This window comes from Pithys albifrons, chromosome 16, assembly GCF_047495875.1.
Source record: "Pithys albifrons albifrons isolate INPA30051 chromosome 16, PitAlb_v1, whole genome shotgun sequence".
Classification (NCBI taxonomy): domain Eukaryota; kingdom Metazoa; phylum Chordata; class Aves; order Passeriformes; family Thamnophilidae; genus Pithys; species Pithys albifrons.
The window spans coordinates 11297719-11318633 of record NC_092473.1 but is presented as its reverse complement, the minus strand read 5'-3'; the positions used below and the strand labels follow the sequence as shown (position 1 = coordinate 11318633).

The following is a 20915-nucleotide window of genomic DNA, read 5'->3' as shown; positions in this document are numbered from 1 at the left end:
GGACAGGAGTGTCAGATGTGCAGGTCAGAGCTGAGACAGTCAACAGGGAAACCTGGCAAGAGGATGCTGCAAACTTCAGCTGCTGGGAAAGGGTATAAATAAGAGGCAGTGTGGGATGCAAAGGCAACAGCTGCACCAAAATGCACCTTGTACAGCCCCAGACTACTGTAAAACATCTGCCTCATGAGATACAGAGTGATACGAGGCAGCAGAATCAGAATTGGGAAACACTCTTCCCATATGCAGAAATCCCCAGTCTGGGCACCGCTGAGCATTGAAATCAACCCTTGAGCTGAGCCCCAGGAGGATGATCCATGGCACTGGGTTCAGTCCCTAAGTTGGATCTCTCCTCTTGGGGATGTGCCTGTTGTACAAGTAGTCAAAGCCACTTACTCTCGGTAGGAGATTGCAGTGAAAATTTCTGTAAGGGAGTTTTTAGAGAGTTTCTTGCTCCCCCAGGAAGCCTTGGAGCACAAGCCCATTTGTGCCTTTCAGTTCCTTTGCCTCCTGTTAGTGTTCCAAACGCTGGTGGTTTCATTGTTAATGAGTGTATCAGCACCATTGATTTTAGTGCGAGGAGTCAGTTTGAGTTCAGATAGTGCAGAGAGATTAGTAAAACAGTGATGAAATGTTTCGGTGATCCACTATCGATTCTTAGATACACCCATTTATACATTTGAGCTCTTCATTCAGCTGAGCTAAATAATTTGTTTGCCCTAGCCAGACTATGAAACAAAACATTATTTACACCCCAGCAATCCCAATTAACACCATGGCCACATCCCTTCTAATAGCAAGCAGTACATCTGTTGCACAACAGCACAGAATGATACCAGGTTTGAGACTCTCACATTAACATGTTTCGGGTTGGCCTTACCCCTTCTGGTAAATGAACTGGTGAAATTACTGTCAGTCTTCAGCTAATTGTCCCTTTTAACAGTGTAATGGGGCATGGGTGCTGAATTCTCCTAGAAACAGGGGATGGCTGCAATTGCCATCAAAGTCTGGATCTGTAGCTCAAGGCAATCACCAGGATAGATAAATTTAAAAAATATTTTGATCAGTTTTAGAAAGCTTGGATGTTTTCCCCTGCTGTTGACAGACAAAAGTTATTCCAATGCTTCCCAAAAGTCCTGCTGAAAGTTAGTTCATTTGAGTGCTTTAGTTTTCTCTTAATCAAAGGGATTTATTGTAACCAAGGGAGACATGCAGGAAGCAAAACAAAACCGTATTTGCATGTGGCCAAGAGAGAGCAAAAGGGAGTTGTTTTCTCCTTGAACTTTAGCTTCACTGCTTTCATTCTTTAGTCATGGGAGGTTGGAGCTCCTCAGCTGATAAAATTGTCATAGGTCCCATGAGAACAGTGGAGGAATCCAGATTTACACCAGCTGAAGATTTAAACCCCCTCCTTTGGGGTGGACATTGAAGGACTCTTGATTATTTGCTGGGTAGTTCCATAGCTGGTGGAATGGCCTGCTGGGCTGCAGAGTAAGACAATATGTTGTTACTGCACCCTGAGATGGCCTGGGAGCTTCCACTGGAGCAGCAGAGAAAGCTGCAACATATAGACAAGATTTTGGGCATATTAGCAAAGTCAGTGATGATAAAGGCTTTAGGCTCCATTGGCTTGTGTTCCTGTATTTGTAGCACTATGAGCTAGATGTCATTGTCACTGTTTAAGTGAGCTCTGGTTTATTCAGGTACTTACCAAGGGTAGCATTTCTCTGAGGGTGCCTATTTGCTTGTACTATCTTCTGTCAGTACCCTAAGGAATACTTGGCTTATGTGTTATTTTGTATTTGTCTGTAAATATGATGACAAAATAAATTATGAGACATAAAAGAACACCCTAAAATAGTAAAATCTGTTAATATGCACTTTCCATTCCATGAGACTCTTGCATAATTTGGGCAGCAATCTGAATTAATTTTCCCCATCATTTGCACAGTTGGAAGGAGCTCTGACTGAAAAACACAAGAGAAAATGCATGGGACACAAAAACGTCCTTTCTCAGTGTGAGGAAGAGACCCTTATTAGCTCAGTCTGACCTGCAGTGATGTAATGCAGTTTATTTTGAGCCTGATCAGACAAAACAGTGAGCAGTGTTGAAGTTAAAACCCAATTACTTTAACTGACAGATCTCATCCTCTGCTGTCTCTTACCCAGTTTCGTCTGGCTAGTGGGGATCTGAGAGTGTCAGAATGACACCAGCTCTGCAATGTGTTTTTTCATAACCTTAGAAGCAAATTACAGGGCTCAGCTGTGCCCAGAGAGCAAACCAGTGCTAATGGCACCCTAAAAGGTCATGGGTTTTACTGCACATCAGACAGCCTGAAGAACTGAGCAGATAAATAAAGCATCACCGTGAGGGCTCCTGGTGCCCTTTGCTAAGCCCCTAACACATGTGGTCTTTAAGGAGATGCTCATGCAGAAAGAAGTGTGAAGCCACTTGAGAACCATCCCCTCAGTTTACTTTGTAAGCGCATGCAGTAAAACCTGGTGGTAGAGGTGATATGGGAAGAGGAGGTGTGGTGACTGTGTGGGTGGGATGGTGGGTGGCCAGGGCTGGGTGGGGTCTTCTGATCTGGGGTTGTTTGCAAGAAGGGAGGATGAGAGCGGAGAGGGCCTGCAGGCTCAGGGGAACAGGCCATCTTCTGTGCAGTCAGCAAGATTTTTGTGCTGCAAACTGCTGGGGATAATGTAGTGGAAGAGAGAATGTTGCTTCACGGGTGTTTTCTCCAGCACCCTTTCACATACACAGGCTGACCTGTGCCCATAAATCACTGCCTTGCAATACAGCCCGCTCAGGCTCGGCTGCAGCTCCCCTTCAGGGAAGGACAGTTGAACAAAAAGGGCCAAGTGTGCTGGTGAGAAGGTTTAAAGAAAGAGCAAAGTCTTAGTTCAGGGCACTCTAGCAGTATCAGGGTTGTGGCAGCAGGTTGTTCCTGGATGGGAACCTGGGGGGGGTTGTTGCTTTTATTTTCCCCTGCCCTATTCCTGCCTTGGCTGGGGTGAATCTGCATTGCTCCATCAATGCTTGTGCTGGTTTATGGTGTCTGAATGTCTTGAAGTGGGACACTGCTCCCTCCCATTGGACCTGCTCCGTGGCCAGAGCATTGTGCTGTGGGTAGGGAGACGTGATAGGGGTGATACATGGCTGTTGTGTGAAACCAGGTCCTTGCAAGTGGGACAATTGCCATAGGTGCTTCCTGTGGCATCTTTTAACTGCTAGTGAGACACAAGAAATGCATGTTAAGTAAAATAGTTGAATCGAAACTCTATTCTGGCTAAGATGTTATCAGCTAAATCAAAAGCTGCTTTGAGCACTGGGGTGGATTTGAGCCAGCTCATGTGTGTGGTCAGAATGGTAGCCAGCTGCCATTTCAGCTTCTCTCATGCAAACCAGCATGAAGATTCTTTCATTGTTTGGGTTTTTTTTTCTCCAAGTGCCACCCACTTCTTTGTCTTATGTTTCTCTCTTTATTTCCACTGACTCCAGGACAACTCTCCTGGCTTTTCCCAGGTGAAGGTCTGAGAGTGGTCAAGGTGATGCTTTGCTAAGCACTGTATAAACACAGAGTAGGATGGTGGTGTGGTTGAGTGTAAGGTGATAGCAGGCAGGTGCTGGCCCCTCAGAGAAAAAGAGGCAGTGCCCCACTACAAGGGTGGTTCTGCAGAACACAGGGATGAGAATGATTTTTTAAGTGTGTAAATTGTGTGTAAATTGTCCCATTGCTTTATAAGCAGGAAAGAGAGGCATGTTTAGCAACACAGCAAGCCACATCTGGCTGAAATTGTCCAAGATGCTGAGAAGCCGGAGGGGTAGGCGAATGAACGATGCTCACATAAGCCTTGGTTCCTTAGGAAACCAAACTCACAGGAGCTGTAAGAGAAACCAAGAGATAAAAGCAACCAATTCGAGGGTTATCAGCAACAACTCAATGGGCTTTGTCCAGGTACTGTACCACAGGAGAGTGTGGTGGTGCAGAGCAAGGTCACCTGCCTGGCTGGCCCCTCAGCAGTCTGTGAGTCATGGGATGCACTGGGGTGAACAGGAGCATCCCACTGCCTTTCAGGAGGTGTATGGTGTTTGGCTGCTTTGGCTTTGGTGTGTCTGCAGTAACGTGCCACCATTTCCATGCTGTGCCCGGACACTGGCATGGCTGTCGGTGTGAGGATGGGCATCCCTGGCCATGGTGTGGGGCAGAGCGCTGCCTCCCTCCTCTGACCTGACAAGGTAGAGAAAGACTTGAGCACTCTTTTTGGTTTTTTTCCCCCTTAAACCTTCTCTCCCTTCCCCCAGTCTCCTATGAGCTTACAACATCTCCTCATGCTAAAAATAGCCTTTGGTGTGAGTGCGGGCTGAGCGGAGCCGCTGTCGCTCTGCCTGCCCTTCGTTCCAGGGGCTGCGGCACAAACCGTGGGGCAGCCCCGGGAATGTTCAGTGCCGGAGCAGATCCACCAGTTGATGTCACTGGCTTTGGAGTGGCAGCTCGGAGTGGTTTGTAGCTGAGCAGTGAGCACTTTGTTAAGAAAAATCAGTTTATACTCTCTGCTAGCTGTTTGGTGTTGTAAGCAGTGGAGGAATCTCTGCAGAGCAATGTTTTGTATTAACGTACTCAAACCCAAGTGATGGCTGTGGAGGTATTTCTGGTGCGAGCAGTGGGGTTTGAAATGTCACTTTATAAACGCTAAGTCACATTAGACTGTGAATACCAGAATAAAAGCTTTAGTGCCACATAATGCTGCAAAATTATAAATGGCCCTTAAATCCCTGGCTGCATTATGTGTCTGTAAAGTGAATTGTACCATGCAAATAAAAGAGTTTTATTTTCCCCTCGTTCTGTTTTTTTGCTGGCATGTTTCCCATAATGCCAGTGAGTTGCCTCCTGACTTACACCATATATAGAAATGTAGAAAAGGCCTAATTATAACTGGCTCTTCTAATGTTTTTTGAATTGAACTTCCGAAAATACTGGCTGCATCTGTAATCTCAATCCAAAGGTCTGAGTTTTTCAGAAGTTTCTATGAGTATAAATCTCTATTTAACCTCAATGCAGATGTGGCTGATGGACAAACAGAGCTGTCAAAGCTTTAGCAGGCCTTGATCTTAGTGGGTAGAAAGGAATTTTCAATATAAAGAAATAAGTTAATTTATTTCTACTTATTAGCCTCAAAGAGAAGTTTCTGCTTGGCTCCGATTGCTTTTTAATGTCACTGTTATCTGATGCTAGTTGTAAAATGGATTAAATTCTCTTCTGATGCTTGAAAGGCTCAAGTATTAGAGCTGGTCTTTGAGAGGAACTTGGTAATTTTCTGCTCTGTCCCTTGCTGATGGGAAGTGCTTACTTTCATGATGGAGGGCGGCAGCGTGCATCTGGAAAATGCTGCTGTCGCGAGCTCTGTGGAGCATCCCTCACCGAGGGATGCTTTTTGGTACTGCTGTCTTAGCCCCTCTTTCCCATTCCTTTAAAGCACATCCCTCACAGACCTAGAGATGGAAATAAAAAATAATAGTAGCATGGTTAAAAAGCAAAAATCAGGGTAGCTTGGTGTTTTGTTGAAAATCCATGTTGACTTTGGTGAAGCAGAGATTTGGACATGAAAGGGGAGATGTTTTGTGGTAGGAAGTCATTACACCAGTTCCCTGCAGTGTGTGCTGGTGCTTGGTGTGCACGCTAGGATTGCATCACTGGTGCCTTCTGTTAAGTCACCCTTTCCAGTAAATTCTGAGCAGCCTGTTCCGATATTTGGCTGAACCAAAGCACCTGGTTTGGCTCTTAACAGAATTTCAGCAAAATTGTGTTACAAATCTCTGTACTCAGTCTTGCCCTTGTCTGTAAGGTCTTGGCTGCTGGGTCCCAAAGTCTGGCTGCATTTTCAGTCTTCCCAGCTGATACCAGGAGCAATCCCTCTGCTTGGCACTGGTACACCCTGGCAGTTTGCACCCTGGGGGACCTGGAGATGGGACTGATCTCTGAATGGCTGGATTTATGTCTGAATGAGGAGCCCAGGGTACAGGCACCTCTTTGGCATGACCTCTGCCCTGTCTCAGTGTCCCAGAGAGTAAAATGATTTGCATCACAGCCTGTGGCATTCAGGGACTGTACTGGGGAATTTGGCCTCTTGGCTGAGTTTTGCAGCCTGCCCTGAGCTTGATCCTGTTCAAGTTCTGCCGATGCTTCTCTTTGTGGTTGTTGCAGCCGTGGGGAGTATGGCAGGGTGGGATGTGGGAGGGCAGGCTGAGTGGCAGCAGGGCTCTGACCCTCTCCAAAAAGGGTGGAACCTCATCACTATTTGCTTTCCAAGTGAGCATAAGAGTCTTTTAGCATTTCAAGGGTGTGCAAGAGCATTATGTGCAGATTACATCCAGTGCTCTGGGTAATCTATAGATGCCCCGAAAAAGCAGCCCCTGCCCAGAGGCTGTCACCAGAAGGGATGCAGCAGAGGGCTGCGTGTGTGAGTGTCCAATAGAAACTCCAAACCCTTCAGTTCTCACAACACAGTACCAAGGTCACTGGAGGCTGATGTACTCTTGTCTGGAGGGGGTTAAAGCATGAGCATCCCTTCAGTGAGCAACCTTGCCTGGCACGGAAACCTCCTTCTCATGCTGCTGGAGGCACAGAGAGGCTTCTGTTCTCCGGGCACTGACGTCAGCTAGGACATGAGTCACGCTGGGAGCCAGGGTTGGTGGGCACTGGTCCCGCTGCCTCCCCACACCCTGGATGGTGCCTTGCTCAGTGGGTCTGAGCCCCCACACTTTGTCCTCAGCAGTGCAACACCTGGCATGTGTCAGGTGTGATGTTTGCAGTCCCAGAAGCAGGGTGTGATGCCCCAGTGGGTGGGTGTGAGGTCTGGCATCTGCATCCATGCCCTGGCACTTGTGCTGTGAATTTCAGGTACAGAAAAGGAAGACTAGGAGTTGGGTTTTTTCCCCCAAACTTTTGTCCAGTAGGGAGGAGTAGTTTAAGTTGAAGGGCTCTGGAAAAACATTGAAATGGTTGAAGGAGAAAAGTCTACAGAAAAGTATATTCAACTGAAACAGCACCACTGCTGATGCTCAACCTCCTTTTCAAGCCTTTCCAGTATAATCCTTTATGCTTTTAACATTGCACAACTCCATGTCAGGACTTGCTCCAAGAAACCTTTCTCCATCCTCCCCTTGGAGGTTTGAAGGAAATGTAGTCATTTCTTTAAAATAAATGAGTATTTCTTCTTCCTCAGTGTCTCCTGGCATTGCTACCGTGGGAAGGGGATGGGAGTGGGAGGTGATGCTGTGCAGGTCACTTGTGCTCTCTGCAGCCTCATCCAGAGCAGAGCAAAAACTCACACAACAGCCAGGGTGAAAAAATTTTGAGCTAAATTGCCTTGGAAGGAAAGGGATCCATTTTAAAGCATCCACTCAAGGAACAAGCAGCAGATCTATTCCCCAGCCAGACCAATGTCCTCTGCTGCAGCATCTCCAGTGGGTCCAGGCTGGGCTGTGGAGGGAATGAGCCCTCCTGGAGAGCTGCCTGTGGTGGGTCCTGCTCAGCCTCGCTCCATGTTAACAACTTCACAATACAAGTGATGTAAACATCAAACGTGGACTTTGCTGCACTAAAGACAAAGCACATCAAAGAGCTGTTTAACAAACTAAACTCGGGAGGAGGATGCACAGGGAGATCACAGTGTGTTTGTCTTATTTTTTCTTGTGCAAGGGGAGGCCAGTGGCAGGGACCCACCCGTGGCATCGTTCCCATGCCAGGATGCGCTGATGTTTCCACAGGATTGGCATCATATGACCAGAAGCTGGAGCAGCCTTTCAGTGCCTTCCAGGAGGGTTTGGAAGTGCTGATTCAGACACTGCCCAACCCCTCTGAAAGAGCACAGCTGCCTCCTGAGGCTCTGTTAGAATCAAAGGAACATGCTGCACCATTTCCCAGCCTTGCTAAGGAGGCACTGCACAAAGTCACCACCAGAAGGCAGAGGAAAGGGCTCCAAATGCAAAAGCCTTTCTTTTAGATTTAACTTTGGTGCATTTTTATTTTTTCTACCTCTCTGGGCCATGGCAGGAGGCCAGTGACTGCTGCTATGCTTTCCAGGAAATCCATGAACATTGCAGTGACAAAGTGATGGGGTGGTGAGGGATCTTACAGATAGCTGCTGTAGGAAGAAAGGCATCTAGCAAAGAGAAATACTCTGATGTCTTCAGCTCCCCTAAAAAAAAAAAAAAGCATTTAGGCAGCCAAAAATTGCAGGTGAGGACCTGTGGGTCTGAACTTGGAGTCGGAGGAGCAGTTGGCCAAGCAAGGCTTTGGCAGCTAGCTCTGGGAAGGGGGTAACACGCACCTTGAGTGAAAGCTGGATGTTCACAGCTAGTTTAGGAACCAGCTGTAATTTTAACAGCTGGTTCTGTCAAGCTGTCTTCAGCATAGCTCTGATCCAAGCTTCTATAATTAGCCAAAGAGCAGCAGCTCTCGTGCAAAAAGTAAGGCAGCAGCGATGCTCAATGCAGGGAAAGCAGAGCAATGTGGGAGTGAACCTTGCTGAAAGAGGTATGGGCTGCCCCAGGAAATTTCAAATAGTTGAAGGTTGCTCTTTTTTTCTCCATCTAAGCACTTTGTGCAAAATGTTTCATTAGGGTTTTTCCCCTCTCAAGAAACCACACCTAAGAAATGTTGCATTTTTGCATCATCCTTAACAGAATTATTTACATATGTTAACTCAAACCAAAAGCATTTAATTTGTGGTCAGTTTGAAGTCAATTGAATTTGTTGAATTAGTGCAGTTTCTCATGGGCAAGATGGTCTGAGCTCTTCCTCCCCTGGATTCCCTTGGCAGTTGAATGTTCTGCCTGTGTCTTGGAGTATGCTCTGGATGCTCCCTGGGGATACCCTGAACCGTGGGTGTTTCCTGGGAGAGTCAGGCCACCCAATGAGGATAGATTATAAGATCAAAAAATGTGGGAAACACCCCAACTATAATTACCATGACTCACTCCTGTCCTTGAGCTTTCCCTATTTGCGGTCAACTACCTTGAAATATTTTGATATTGCTCAGACTGTCTGTTCATGTTAGCTTGGGGGTTTACAGGCAATAAATGGACCTATACCAATTGGAGAGAGCTAAAGAGAAGTATAAGGTTGGTTCTCAGTGATAAACATCTCCTGAAAGAGTAGAACTATTCCTTTCCATTTCTGATGCTTTATGAAGGTTGTTCTGGTATTTCTCCTTGGTTTTGTACTGTGCACATTCACATTCCCTGTGCAGTGACACACAACCGAAAGGCTGGGGCATCTTTTTTCTTCTAATGGGAGGGGAATGGCTAGGAAGCAATATGATAACAAAGTGCATGGAAAAGGCTGTTTTCATGGCAACTCATCCTAGCTTAATTAAATTTCCACTAAAGAAAGATCCGCTTTACGTTGGAGACCTGTGCAGGGTCGAGCAGTTTCTGTCTCACGCCAGATAAAGAACATTTTTCAGGGTGAGGTCATGTCTTTTTCTGGAGTTTGCCAGAGATGTAGCTGGGTTAGATCAGCCTTGACTCAGAAGTAGGAGCATTCGCTGATGCTTCTTTCTTACCAACACCAGCACGTTTCTACCTGCTTTTTCCCCCATAGGGAGCTCACACAATTTTTCACCTTAAAATCTCTGATGCAGCAGGGAAGCCTCTGTAGCACAGGAGTTGTCCACTGCCCACTTCTTGGATGCTTACAGTAAATTGGACTGGGAGGTGCCTCCCCAGCTGGCTAAATAGGACTAGTTTTATAAATCCTGCTGCAATTGAGGTACAGAGAAAGCAGCCACCTCCAGTTTCATAATCAGGGCAGCCCATGAGGGACATGGTTATGTGGCACAGCAGTAACAAACAGTATATCCCCAAAATACCTACAAGACTAGAAGGCTGCTCCACAGGGAGTGAATTTCAAACTTTCATGCATTGCAGAGGCTGGAAGAAAGAATTTTAGCATAGCAAAGTCGATAGGAGTTTTGGTCAATGATTTATTGGGACAGAATTCAGCCTTAATTTATGTAATTCCAGTAGTTCATTAAGTGGGATTACACTGCTCTAAGGAACAGGGGTTGATAGTTTTGGAAAAATCAAGGTGTGCAAATGTCCTTGTGCAACCTGGAGGTTGTGGCTGCGCTGCCAAATGCTCCTCCCTCGATAGCACAGCTGCCAGAGCATCCTGTACTGGCTGATTTCTGGAACTGGCTCTCAAAATTCAGCTCCTGAAGTGAACTGCTGCACGGCTGTTATTTTGACTTAATACCTTGTGCCTGTCCTTAAACGCTTTCTCACCCAGCTCTCCATCCAAATCAGGCTTTGAGTGCTCTCACTGCTGCTAAATGGGATGAGCATCACACTGGGAACCTCCCAGCTTTCATCTGCCTTTTATTATAAAAGACTGGCTTCAAAAGATCAAAACCTGAAGGTTATTTACCTGCAACAGGGTTTTTTTCTGAGCAGCCAGCAGCTCCCAGGTGGGTATGCAGGGATGCCACTTGAAGAGGAAGCGTTTGATTTCCAAGTTAAATTAGATTCCACATTCAATTCTCAGTAACGCAAGTGCAAGGCTTCCAGTAAAGACATTTTCTGTAGCAAGGGGTTGTAACATCTCCCAGCAGATACAATCGAATTGCTCTGCAGCAGTCAGCTATGGTCTTATCTTTAATATGTAAACACTTGCTCAGTAACTAAGTTACCATGGAAGTTGAACTGTATCGGTGGTCAATTATAAGATAAACTGATAAAAAGGGAAGATGTGGCTGTGTCTCTACCAAACCTTACATGCCTGGAGCAATCAGCTGAATTGTATATTTTGGTGTTTTCTCCAGATATTTGTTCCCACGCAGCATTTTCCGGGGAGGTGAGTGTTCACTGGAAGGTCAGTATTACTCTCCTAAAGGATTTTTTTTTTTGCACCACCTTAACTTGCAGTCTCTTGCCCAGTGGCTGTCACCTCCTGTTGCCATGATTTTCCACTTTTCATCCCGCTGGTGACTTCCCTCGCTTTGCAGGGGCACCTCGGGGGTCTCCTTCCTGCCACACTCAGTCAGCACAAGGGGGAAAGTGATCCCATCTGAGATACCTTTGGGAGGATGAATGGCTGTGCTGTCTTTGTCACCTGAGAGCTGCTCCGCAGGGAATCATAACATGTGATTAAGGAAACCAGTTAAAAACAGCTTAGGAAGCTGGATTAGGTACATGATCTCTTATTATGGCTCCTTTTAGCTGACAACCCGGTGAAAGAAGGGGGGTCTGGATTACATGGGGCGACATCAGACCTGACGGGAGTGTTTTCTGACTGTTTGGCTTAGTGGTGTCATGTACAATTTTAATCAGATTTAAATAGTGGCAAACATCATAGGCTTAATGGATTTCAGCTTTATTATTGGGGCTTTGCTTGGAACCAATTTGGATTTTCAGCTGTGAGCCAGCAGTGAAGTGTATTTATTATGACATTAAATGGGACTGGAAACCCAGGGACAACCTTGCATTTAAATGCCACATGTGTGTGTGGGCAGACCTTGTCTTCTTTCTGTCAACCTCAGGACCTTGATGTGTAGTTAAGCTCAGTCCCAAGTTTTTTTCCATAGAGATGGTGCATTTGACTTCATCTTCCATATTGATCTGAGCAGCTGGGGAGCTGAACTAACATATTTTTCTATTACAGTGCTTCTGTTCCTCAAGATGAAGCAAGATGACAATGTCTTTTTGTAATGATCTGGAGAATTTGTTTTCTATGCTTGGCTTCAACCTTGAAGTCGTTCTACACATGATCTAAAATGGTCTCTGTCCTTTGTTTTAGGGGACATGGGTTGCTCACCTTGACTTTTCCATGGTGAGGCTTTACCTTGTTTTGGCTGTGCTGGTTTAGGGTGATTTATCCAGAGGAGAAGCAGTCACTGAGGACACCAACATCCATATTTCTGCAGAGACATGGCCTCCACATTGGCCCTTTTGGGGCATCTTTTTTACATTGCATGGGAGAAGATGCTTTGGAAGAAGTCAATATGGAAGGTGGTTTTGTAAAACACATTTGACTTTGCCCAGAGGACTGGAAATAGGAGACAGCCCTTTAGGTCCACCACTCAGGGACCGACCGATCTGGAGCTGTCAGAGACCAAAGCTACCATTTCATGCCAGTGGATCATTGAGGTCTGGTCAACTGGTTAGTGCTCTGGGTCCTCCATGAGGAGGAAAAGGGGAACATCGAAGCTTTTCTAGTTCCCCTTTATCAATAAAGGGAAATGAACGTGTGTTCCTTCTCCCTTGTGTTTTCTGTGCCACCTCACACCACCGACCTGAGGTTTCCTCTACTTCCAGCTCTAAGCTGAGCATAGTGATGGTATTTTCCCTTAGAAGGCCAAGGAGATGTCTGTATAGTGTTATCTGAATCATCTACTAAATCCTGGCTTTCTGTCTGATGTAGCCATTCAAGCGCTAATTGCCTTTGATTAAGTCAATCGTTTGCAGAGTGAGTGGGTTAATTGGGTATTGTGGAAGCAATCAGTCTCATCAGCTGCTTGCATCCATAGCTGAGGCTCCACAATGCAGCGGGACAATAATTGTTTTATGAGCTCCTGGAAGGCAGCAGAGGCAGACTGGATGGCAACAGGAAACCCTTCTCTGCAAAATGGCCTTTAGGAAAGGTAATTTGGATGCTAAGTGCTTATTAAGAGAGGACTGAGTGATTAATAGCAGGGAAATGTGCGTCTCTAAAACGTGTGTGCATGAGAAAATGGTTGGTGTGGGTGTCACGGTCTTGGGCTCCTTTGCCTGGCTGGGTGAGATGTGAGGGGGGTGTGTTGTCTTACCAGAGCTCCCTTAAGAGAGGTGAAGGGAGATCACTCCCTTCTCATGCCTTTGAGTGTGTCATAACAGGCACCAAGAGGTTATCTCCCAGGTGTCCTGAAGGCAGAGACTGGTTTGTAAGATCCCTGAATGCATCCTTGTTTGCTCCTTGCTGAGGCTTTGATTACTAAAGCACTAAACCGTGCATGAGCAGTAGCAGCTCTTGGTTGCTCCTCACCTGGTCAGTGCAGAACACGTGGGGGAAGGATGCCAATCTCATCAAGCCCTCCAGGTCCCCTCTGCACCTGGATCCTGGCATCTCCAACACGCCTGTATCTGCACTGCTGAACGTGGGACCAGCAGGAAGTGTATTTATCAGGAGATTACTGCAGAACTGTTTACAGGGAAGTTATAAACTACTCAGCGCAGCTGAAGACAGGGAAAAAAAGGCAAAAAAGCAAGCTACTGGTGCTGAGCAGGGGAGTGGTTGCAGCCTTGAGTGAAAGCTCTCAGGAGTTTAACCAACCTTGACCCTGCTTGCAGGAGGACTAGCTTATGCATGGGGAGGATCTGGACAGAGAGTGATGTTTCCACTCCCTGAGAAAATTTAGTATTTCTTGTTTTATAACTTTTATTGGAATGCAAAGGCTTAAAATATTCAAGTTGAAGTCATTGAAATATCTTGGTTTGGTGGTGGCTGAATGCTACAGGAAGAAATTTATTACAACTTAGAGCAATGAAAACAAACCATTTACAATGACACAGCTAAACAAAAGGCACATGGGTTTTTTGCAACCTTATTCAAAGTCCAGCCTGTAGGGAAAACAGAGAATGTGTCATGTTCTCCATCCAGCCCTCTGACTATGAATGGTGGGATTTATTTTGGAGGGAATGTCCTTCAGACTCCTTGTAAATAAAGGAGGTTATGACACTGGGGTCAGAGATGCTGTGGGATTCACCACTCAACTGCTCCAAATACTTATACAGCTCCTTAACCTCTCAGAGAAAGTGGGCACATCATGTCTAGTGAGTACCTATCCCCTGTTCTGCCTTAATTAATGCCTTACAATGCTAACAGAGCAGAGTCCTCAGCTTCTGGGACACAGAGGAGCAGTGATATATGCCCTGCAATTTCAGCAGCAAAGTGATGGAGTTGTATTTGAATCTTCTTCAGAGCTTTGAATTGGGGTCAATGCACTTTAACTGCTTAGAGGAAAGAAAACCTGCTTCTATAGGAGGAGATGCCTACCTGACCTCCAGAAAAATGGGATTGCCCTTGGATTTCTCACAGAAGTACATTTTTTTCTCCTATTTCAGCCTCCCATGCTTTGTATTGCAGTGAGATAAGAAGGCAAGATACCACACAGATGCATTTGGGCTTGGGTATGGTATTGGTTCTGTTGTTGTTGATTTTGGATACACTCTGGTTTCTCCTAAAAGCCTGGAACCAGACATGGTTTTACCACAGCCCTAGAAATGTTGCTTCTTTCCAGGTGAAACTGCAAAATAAAGTGCCAAAAGCCCCTAAGAACAAATGTGGTTTTAAGTTCCAGTTTATAATGCCTTACTTAGGATGACGGAAGCAAAGTCCGTAATTCTGGGTTTTGCCAGACAGTGGATCTTATTGTCCTCCTCCAGGAGGGTTTTTTGTTCTCTGAGAACAAAGGCTAAAACTGAACAAATAATCTGGGGTACTTCCTACAGTCTACATTCTCAGAGAAGAAAACCCCCCATCATTAACTAAGTATTGTAACAGCTTTCTGAGGTGGGGAAGTAGCAATGTCCCTCTTCTTAAGAAATGGGGAACTTGAACCAATTGCTGGCAGAAGTCAGATGGAAAGATGGTGGCTGCATCAGATTTGCTTGATATAAAATCCTCTCCTTTGCTTCCTCTGCAGCCTCTCAGACAGCAAGAAGGGTGGGCTACACTGGATCACCCAGTCCTGCCAGTTGTACAGGCTTGGCTTGAAGGAGCACCCACTAGTCCACCTGAGCTGAAATAAGGCCATGGGCTATCTTCTTTTCAGTAAACCAATGTGGTGACCCTGTTTTGCTTGTCCCCAGAGTTTTAGCTGTGGTGATGAAGTGAGTGTGGAAGTGCCAGTTCCTTGTTTTACCTTGGAAACTACGGGTCAAAAATACCCATTTGGGCTCTGTGGTTTCAGGTTGTATTACATTTCATTTGTTGGCTTTGTCACAACTGCTTTGGTGGGTCTTTGGCAAGTCACAGGTTTGTGCCAGAGCAGCTTGCAAAAGCAAGTGATTGATTTTGCAGCTTGGCAGGCAGCTGAAGCGATGCAGAAAACTTGACATCCAATCAGCAGCGGCACTAGAAAGCAAGAGTGGTATTTCTAAAGAGTGGCTCTAGGTGCTCTCCAGCAGGTCTTCTTCAGGTAGTCCTTCCTACAGTCACAATCCAGTGCTGGTGATCAGTGAGATGATGGCAAGTGGCTGCATCCTTTGTTCTGTACCTCTGGAGATTGTTGGTGACATGATCCAATTCTAGCAATCAGCAGGTGTTGTAGAGCTAGAGGCTGTTCAACTTCAGCACACGAACAGCCTTCAAAGAATCATAGAGTGGTTTGGGTTGGAAGGGACCCTAAAGACAAATCTAGTTCCAAACCCCTGCTGTGGGCAGGACATCTTCCACAGGTTGCTCCAAGCCCTGTCTGACCTGGTCTTGAACACTTCCAGGAATGGGGTATCCACAGCTTCTCTGGGCAACGGTGCCAGGGCCTTACCTGGATGTGGCCAGATAACTCTGAATACGAAGCTGTTGCTAAAGTAGTGCAGCTCACAGAGACAAGGATAAGAGGGGTTAGTTTCTGACTCTAATGCCCTCCTGTGTGAGATCCATTGCCTGTTCAGCTTCCTGCAGTTTTGTTTCTCAGCACCTTCTCTAGCTGTTTTCACAACCCTTTAGGTCAGGACATTGAGGACCTGTCTTGCTGACACACTGTTTGCCTGAGGAACCTGGGTGGGTTCATACTGGGTTCAAGTCCAGTTCACTGTGGTTTGCAGTGATCAGTGTTGACAGGGGTGCAGGCAGCAGGTTTGGACAGAGCAGAGTAGCAGCTCCTGAGGATGCAGCCCTGGAGGGAGGGAGGGGAAAAAGGAAAAATAATAAAAGAAGCAAGCAAAAATTTGTACTGAAGAACACTGAAATCAGCAGCTGGCTTTGTCAGAGCAGCCAGGAGCTCTTTTGCTGAGGCAATTGGTCTGGGAAGAGTTGGCATGTGAGGGATAACTCATAGCTGTGTTGGGTTTAATTCTTCCTTTGAGTGGAATTTGGATACTGTGTTTTGCTACAAAATGCTGGAAAGAGATCAAAATAACGAAATGTCCCTATGTAAGAGGGCAGGGAAAACTGAGTTTCCAGCCTGACTTCAACACTGACCCACAACCTTCTCCTGCGCAGCTCACCAAACCTCTTTGGGCTTCCTTTCCTTCATATATGCAGGGTTATGGTGCCCATCTGCCAGGTGGGCATTAGGAGGACTTCACAGATTTGCAATGATTTGTGATCATCTTTAGGGAGATGTAATTTTTTCTTCATCCCCTAAGTGCTAAGGATAATTGCAAAAAAAAAGGTGTTTTAGCAGGGAACAGATTTTACCAGGAATGTCTGCAACGTGCTTTGCCATTCAGATGTTTGTAATGAAACACTCAGGATGAGTGAACAGATGAGACCCACAGCCAGACTTGTGGAGCTGAGCTACTCTGAGGTGGAGCCACCACGAGCTGAGCTCTGTGTGCCCTGATGAGCTGACCAAAGCCTAGGTGGGTATTCCTGAAAGAAAAGATGGGTTTTCCTTCTCCATTACCCCCTGTTTGCATTTGGTGATGTCACTGTCCTCCTCATGTTGTCTCTCCTCTCTGTTTGATGCTGGTGTCCTTTCCTCCATGCCCAGCTCTCTCCAGCTCCCTACATGTCAGTGTTCCCTGAACGCCAGTGGAGAGGCTCTAAAACCATCTCTATTGTTCAGTGGTGTGAATAGCAGTGACTTTTGAAGTACTCTCCTGCTACTCCAATTGGCTTGCCATTGAAAATGCGCACCCTTCAGGAACAGAAACCACCTGTCCTTGGTTTCCAAACCACATGCTTTGAGACCAAGCTGCTTCATGTGCTGCCATTTAGGAGAGCAGTGGGCCATCGCCAGCCAGCAGAGCCCTGGCAGCAGCTCTGCCTCACACAAACAAATCTTGTATCTTACAAACATGTCAGCTGGAAATCAGCTCCTGCCTGTCTGTCTCCTGTCAGAGAGATATTGTTCCTATTGAGCTCCATCGTGTACAACCTGACATAGGGTGTGTAGTGGGTTTGTTGATAGAGCCTGGCAGGGAACAGCATCTGATTCTGCATCAGTCAGAGCTGCGGCTTCCCGGCAGTTCTGCCACAACAGCGATATGAGGGCAGCAGGCTGGGCCATTCCTGCACTGCTCTTGGATGCAACTGCCTTTGACTGGACTTCAGTGGCTTCCTTGGCTGCTTGGGGTAATCCTGCTCCCTGTGGATTCTTCTCTTTCTGACTCTGCATGTGCCCTCCAACAGGGCTTTTTGCAAGAAGAAGTACCCAGCAAACCCACAGTGGGGTAGGGTTGAATTGGGGGACTGAAGGAACTGGATCTGCTTCTGGCTTTGGGGAAGATGGTCCCAAGCTGGATGGGTGGATCAGAGAAAGAACTTCAGCCTTTCCATTCTCCTGATGTATCCAGTATTGGTCCCCTGAGGTACTGGGCTGGTGCACACAGGTGATGATGCTCGGATGGTGTGGTGCATTTCTCCTGCACTGGAGGGATGGAGAGGGCTCTGAAGTGGAAAGATTAGGTGGACAGTGGTGTGTTGTCACCAGATGCTGGTTTTGGTCATGGGATAACTGAGACTTTGGGCTGTCCCATCTGCATCTCCTGGCAGTGACATGGGCATGGTGGCTACTGGGCCTGCCTGGCTGTGGGGAGGGTGGATCTGGGGGAGTGCAGGCAGCAGGGGCTCCTGGATCTCATGGGAGGAGAGGTGCACGTTCTACTTGTGTTGGCTGACCCCAGGAGTGAGCTGGAATAATGCAAGAGGTGGGGTCCCTGCAGGCAGTCCCCAGATGAAAACACTCAGGCTGGTTCCTGGGTGGCAGCATCCAGTTGTTCAGGGGGGCAGGTTGAGCCCCTCCGTTTTAAAATCAAGTCCTGCTGCAGCACATGCCCTGTGTGGAATAAAGAGACAAAGGAAAGGCTGCTGACAGCTTTAAATATTTCCACCACTTCCATGCAGTTCAGCATGGCTCACATTCAGCATCAGCACAGGCTTGGCCATTGACCTTATTCGTGGCAGACAGCGATGACTTTGTCTGATGCTGAGTAAAGTCTCTTTGAGGAACTGGAGACAGTATTTGGTGTAGGATCTCACAAGTTCAGTAAAAGTCTGTGTGTGAAATTTTTTCTTGCTTTACGTTTTTATGTAATGGAAACATTTTATCTTCCTTGCAACTGTAGTGTCAATGTTGAGGAACTGGTGGAGGGATTTTTTTCTGCATCTTTTCCATCAGTGGTTTAAATCAAATTTGTATCAGGATAGACAAGTGAAAAAAGCAGGCTGCATGAGGAATTTCTGTACACCACTGGTTTGTAGCAGGCAGGTGAAGAAGAGGCTTTAATGTGCCACTTGGCATATTAAAAAAAAAGTTTAGCTACTATTTGGAGATTGTTACAAGACATAATTTTTAATTTGAAAATCCTCATTCCTGAGAGCCAGTAGCAAAAATTAAAAAGGGATGAAACTAAGAAAGGGAACACTTTCTGGATAATTATATCTTAAATTGGGTGTCTGAGCAAGGACATCTGAAGCACGAGCTGTTGGAAAAGAACAAGAGTGGAGTGAGAGGAGAAATCTGAAGGAGAAAGCCTATTTCATTCATGTGTCAAGGAAAACAACCACACACTTGGTCTGCTTAGTTCTGCAGTCAGGGCTCTTCTTGTTGTCTTTACCCTAATTCTTTTTTAAATACAGTGTTTTATCCCTGGTTCTCACCCATTCCTTTCTGCTGCAGGGTACCGAGAAGGATTTCTGTGGAAGAGAGGACGCGACAATGGGCAATTCTTAAGCCGAAAATTTGTGTTATCAGAGAGAGAAGGTGCACTGAAGTACTTCAACAAAAATGATGTGAGTACCTGGCTTTGCTGTGTGCAGGTCACAGCTGTAAGAGCATCTTTGAACAGGTGATTCCTGGGCACCAGTTTATTTGTACAGTTTCCATAAGCACTGAATCCCCAGTTACTGCATGGCAAGAACACGAGGTACAGCTCACTGCTCTCTTTAGCAGTGTTTGCTCTTGCTCCAACACCGCAGTCATGGTGAGGTGCCTCATCTGGACACTTCACTCTGTTGCCCTTCAAAGCCAATAAGGCTTTTCCCAAACAACTGGTGAAGGAGCTTTTCTCAGCTCTGGCTTTGCATCATCCAGCTGATGTGGGTTTCATATTGATGGATAGCTTGTGATGAAGCTGTCACCATCTCACAGTGGTCACTGGAGTCTGAATCCTCCTTTGCATGGCATGACATGCAGTCCAGAGGGAAAGCTCCCTGTTTTTCTATTCCCACATCAAGCAGTGTGAAAGCATTTGTTTTTTTCCCCCAGAGCACATTTAATTATTGTAAGTGATAAATGGAGTTGTTACCATGAAAATTGCATTTGTGATGAATGGATGGACACTCCACTGTTTTCTGCACCATGTGCTGGGGGAAGCCAAGGTGTTTTATCTGACCTTTGAATCTCCCCTGAACATCACAGCTGAGAGCAGCCCAGACCAAGCCACCAGCCAGTTTTCTCAAGTAGTTGATGCAGTTGTGGTGCCACGATGAGCCACTACGTGCAGAGGAGGGGATCATCCACCCGCACTTCTCTGTGGCTTTGATAGCACTGTCTTGTCCTTCAGCTCATTGTGTTACAGTGCAGTTGCATCTCATGGAGAGGACAGAGCCCATCCTACCAAGGGAGAACTGAAAGTCCCAGCAGCCTCATTCAGTCACTCTTGACTTCTCTGACAGTTTAAAGCTGTTTTGCTTCATTGTTGACCACAGCCATGGTGGGAACAGTGCTGTCTAGACATGTCCTCTTTGCTGGGATTTCCCCACCGTGGTCACCTACCACGGCTGTGTGTCCAGGCAAGTTCCAAAAATGGCACTTAATGTCTCTGCCAGCTCAAGACTTAGGCATGGTGCTGGGGACCACGGCATGGCCTTCTGATGGCCCCTGGCTGTGCCCTAAAACTGGTGTTACCAAGCTCCTGATCAGTGTTTGTTGGAATGTCTTATTCACACTTGCTGGTTTGCTTCTCAGTGCAGTCCTGAAGGGGTGGTAAACTTCTAAAGACATTTTGTGGGAAAATGAACAGCACTATGGTGTTACCTGCCACAGAGGCTGCAGCTGGAACGGTGCCTGGGACAGCCTGATCCAGGCTCTCTGTTGGGTTAACCCCCACAAGAGATGGGCTGTAAGAATTATATTTTCCCTCTGGAAAGAAAGATCCAATTTTGGAAGGCAAGAGGAGAAGTAGAGTCAGCAGCCAGTGGCTCATGTGGAAGGATGGGACCAGTGGGGACACGGACATGGTGCCCCTTCCAGCCAAGCACCCAGATGTGATGTTGGCAAGGGGAATAATTCTCCATCTTCTGGGACAAGGGTTAACTGGCAGTGGGTGCTGGAGATGCAGAAAGCAGGTCCTGGCCTGTTAACTAGCAGTCTGTAGGTCTTTTAGCATCTCAGTTGAATTTTACAAAAGAACAGAGCATTTTTCCAGGCTGGCAGGAAGGACTCAGTGATGCCTGAGGAAAGTCTCTGATATCACTAGGTAGTTTTGTGGGATGGGAATCAGGTCTTTTTAGCTAATGGCCTCAATCAGTTTTTTCTGACCAAGTGAACTGCTTTCTGGTTTGAAAGCCATTTTTCAGGTGTTTGCTCACTCAGCTGTGTTTTCCAGGCAAAAGAACCCAAAGCAATTATGAAGATTGAACATCTAAATGCAACTTTTCAGCCTGCAAAAATTGGGAACCCACATGGATTGCAGATCACTTACCTGAAGGACAATAGCACAAGGAATATCTTTGTCTATCACGAAGATGGCAAGGTGAGGGCACAGA

At 46.4% G+C, this 20915-nt stretch overlaps 1 protein-coding gene across 2 annotated transcripts in view; it reads left to right on the top strand.

Annotated features, from left to right (window-relative positions):
* ADAP1 (ArfGAP with dual PH domains 1) overlaps positions 1-20915 on the top strand; it is a 50308-nt gene that overhangs the window by 22924 nt on the left and 6469 nt on the right. For both annotated transcript variants that reach the window (XM_071571361.1, XM_071571362.1), the window contains exons 5-6: positions 18826-18938; positions 20756-20902. In XM_071571361.1, the coding sequence (XP_071427462.1) occupies positions 18826-18938; positions 20756-20902 (260 nt within the window). The remainder of the gene's footprint in view (positions 1-18825; positions 18939-20755; positions 20903-20915) is intronic.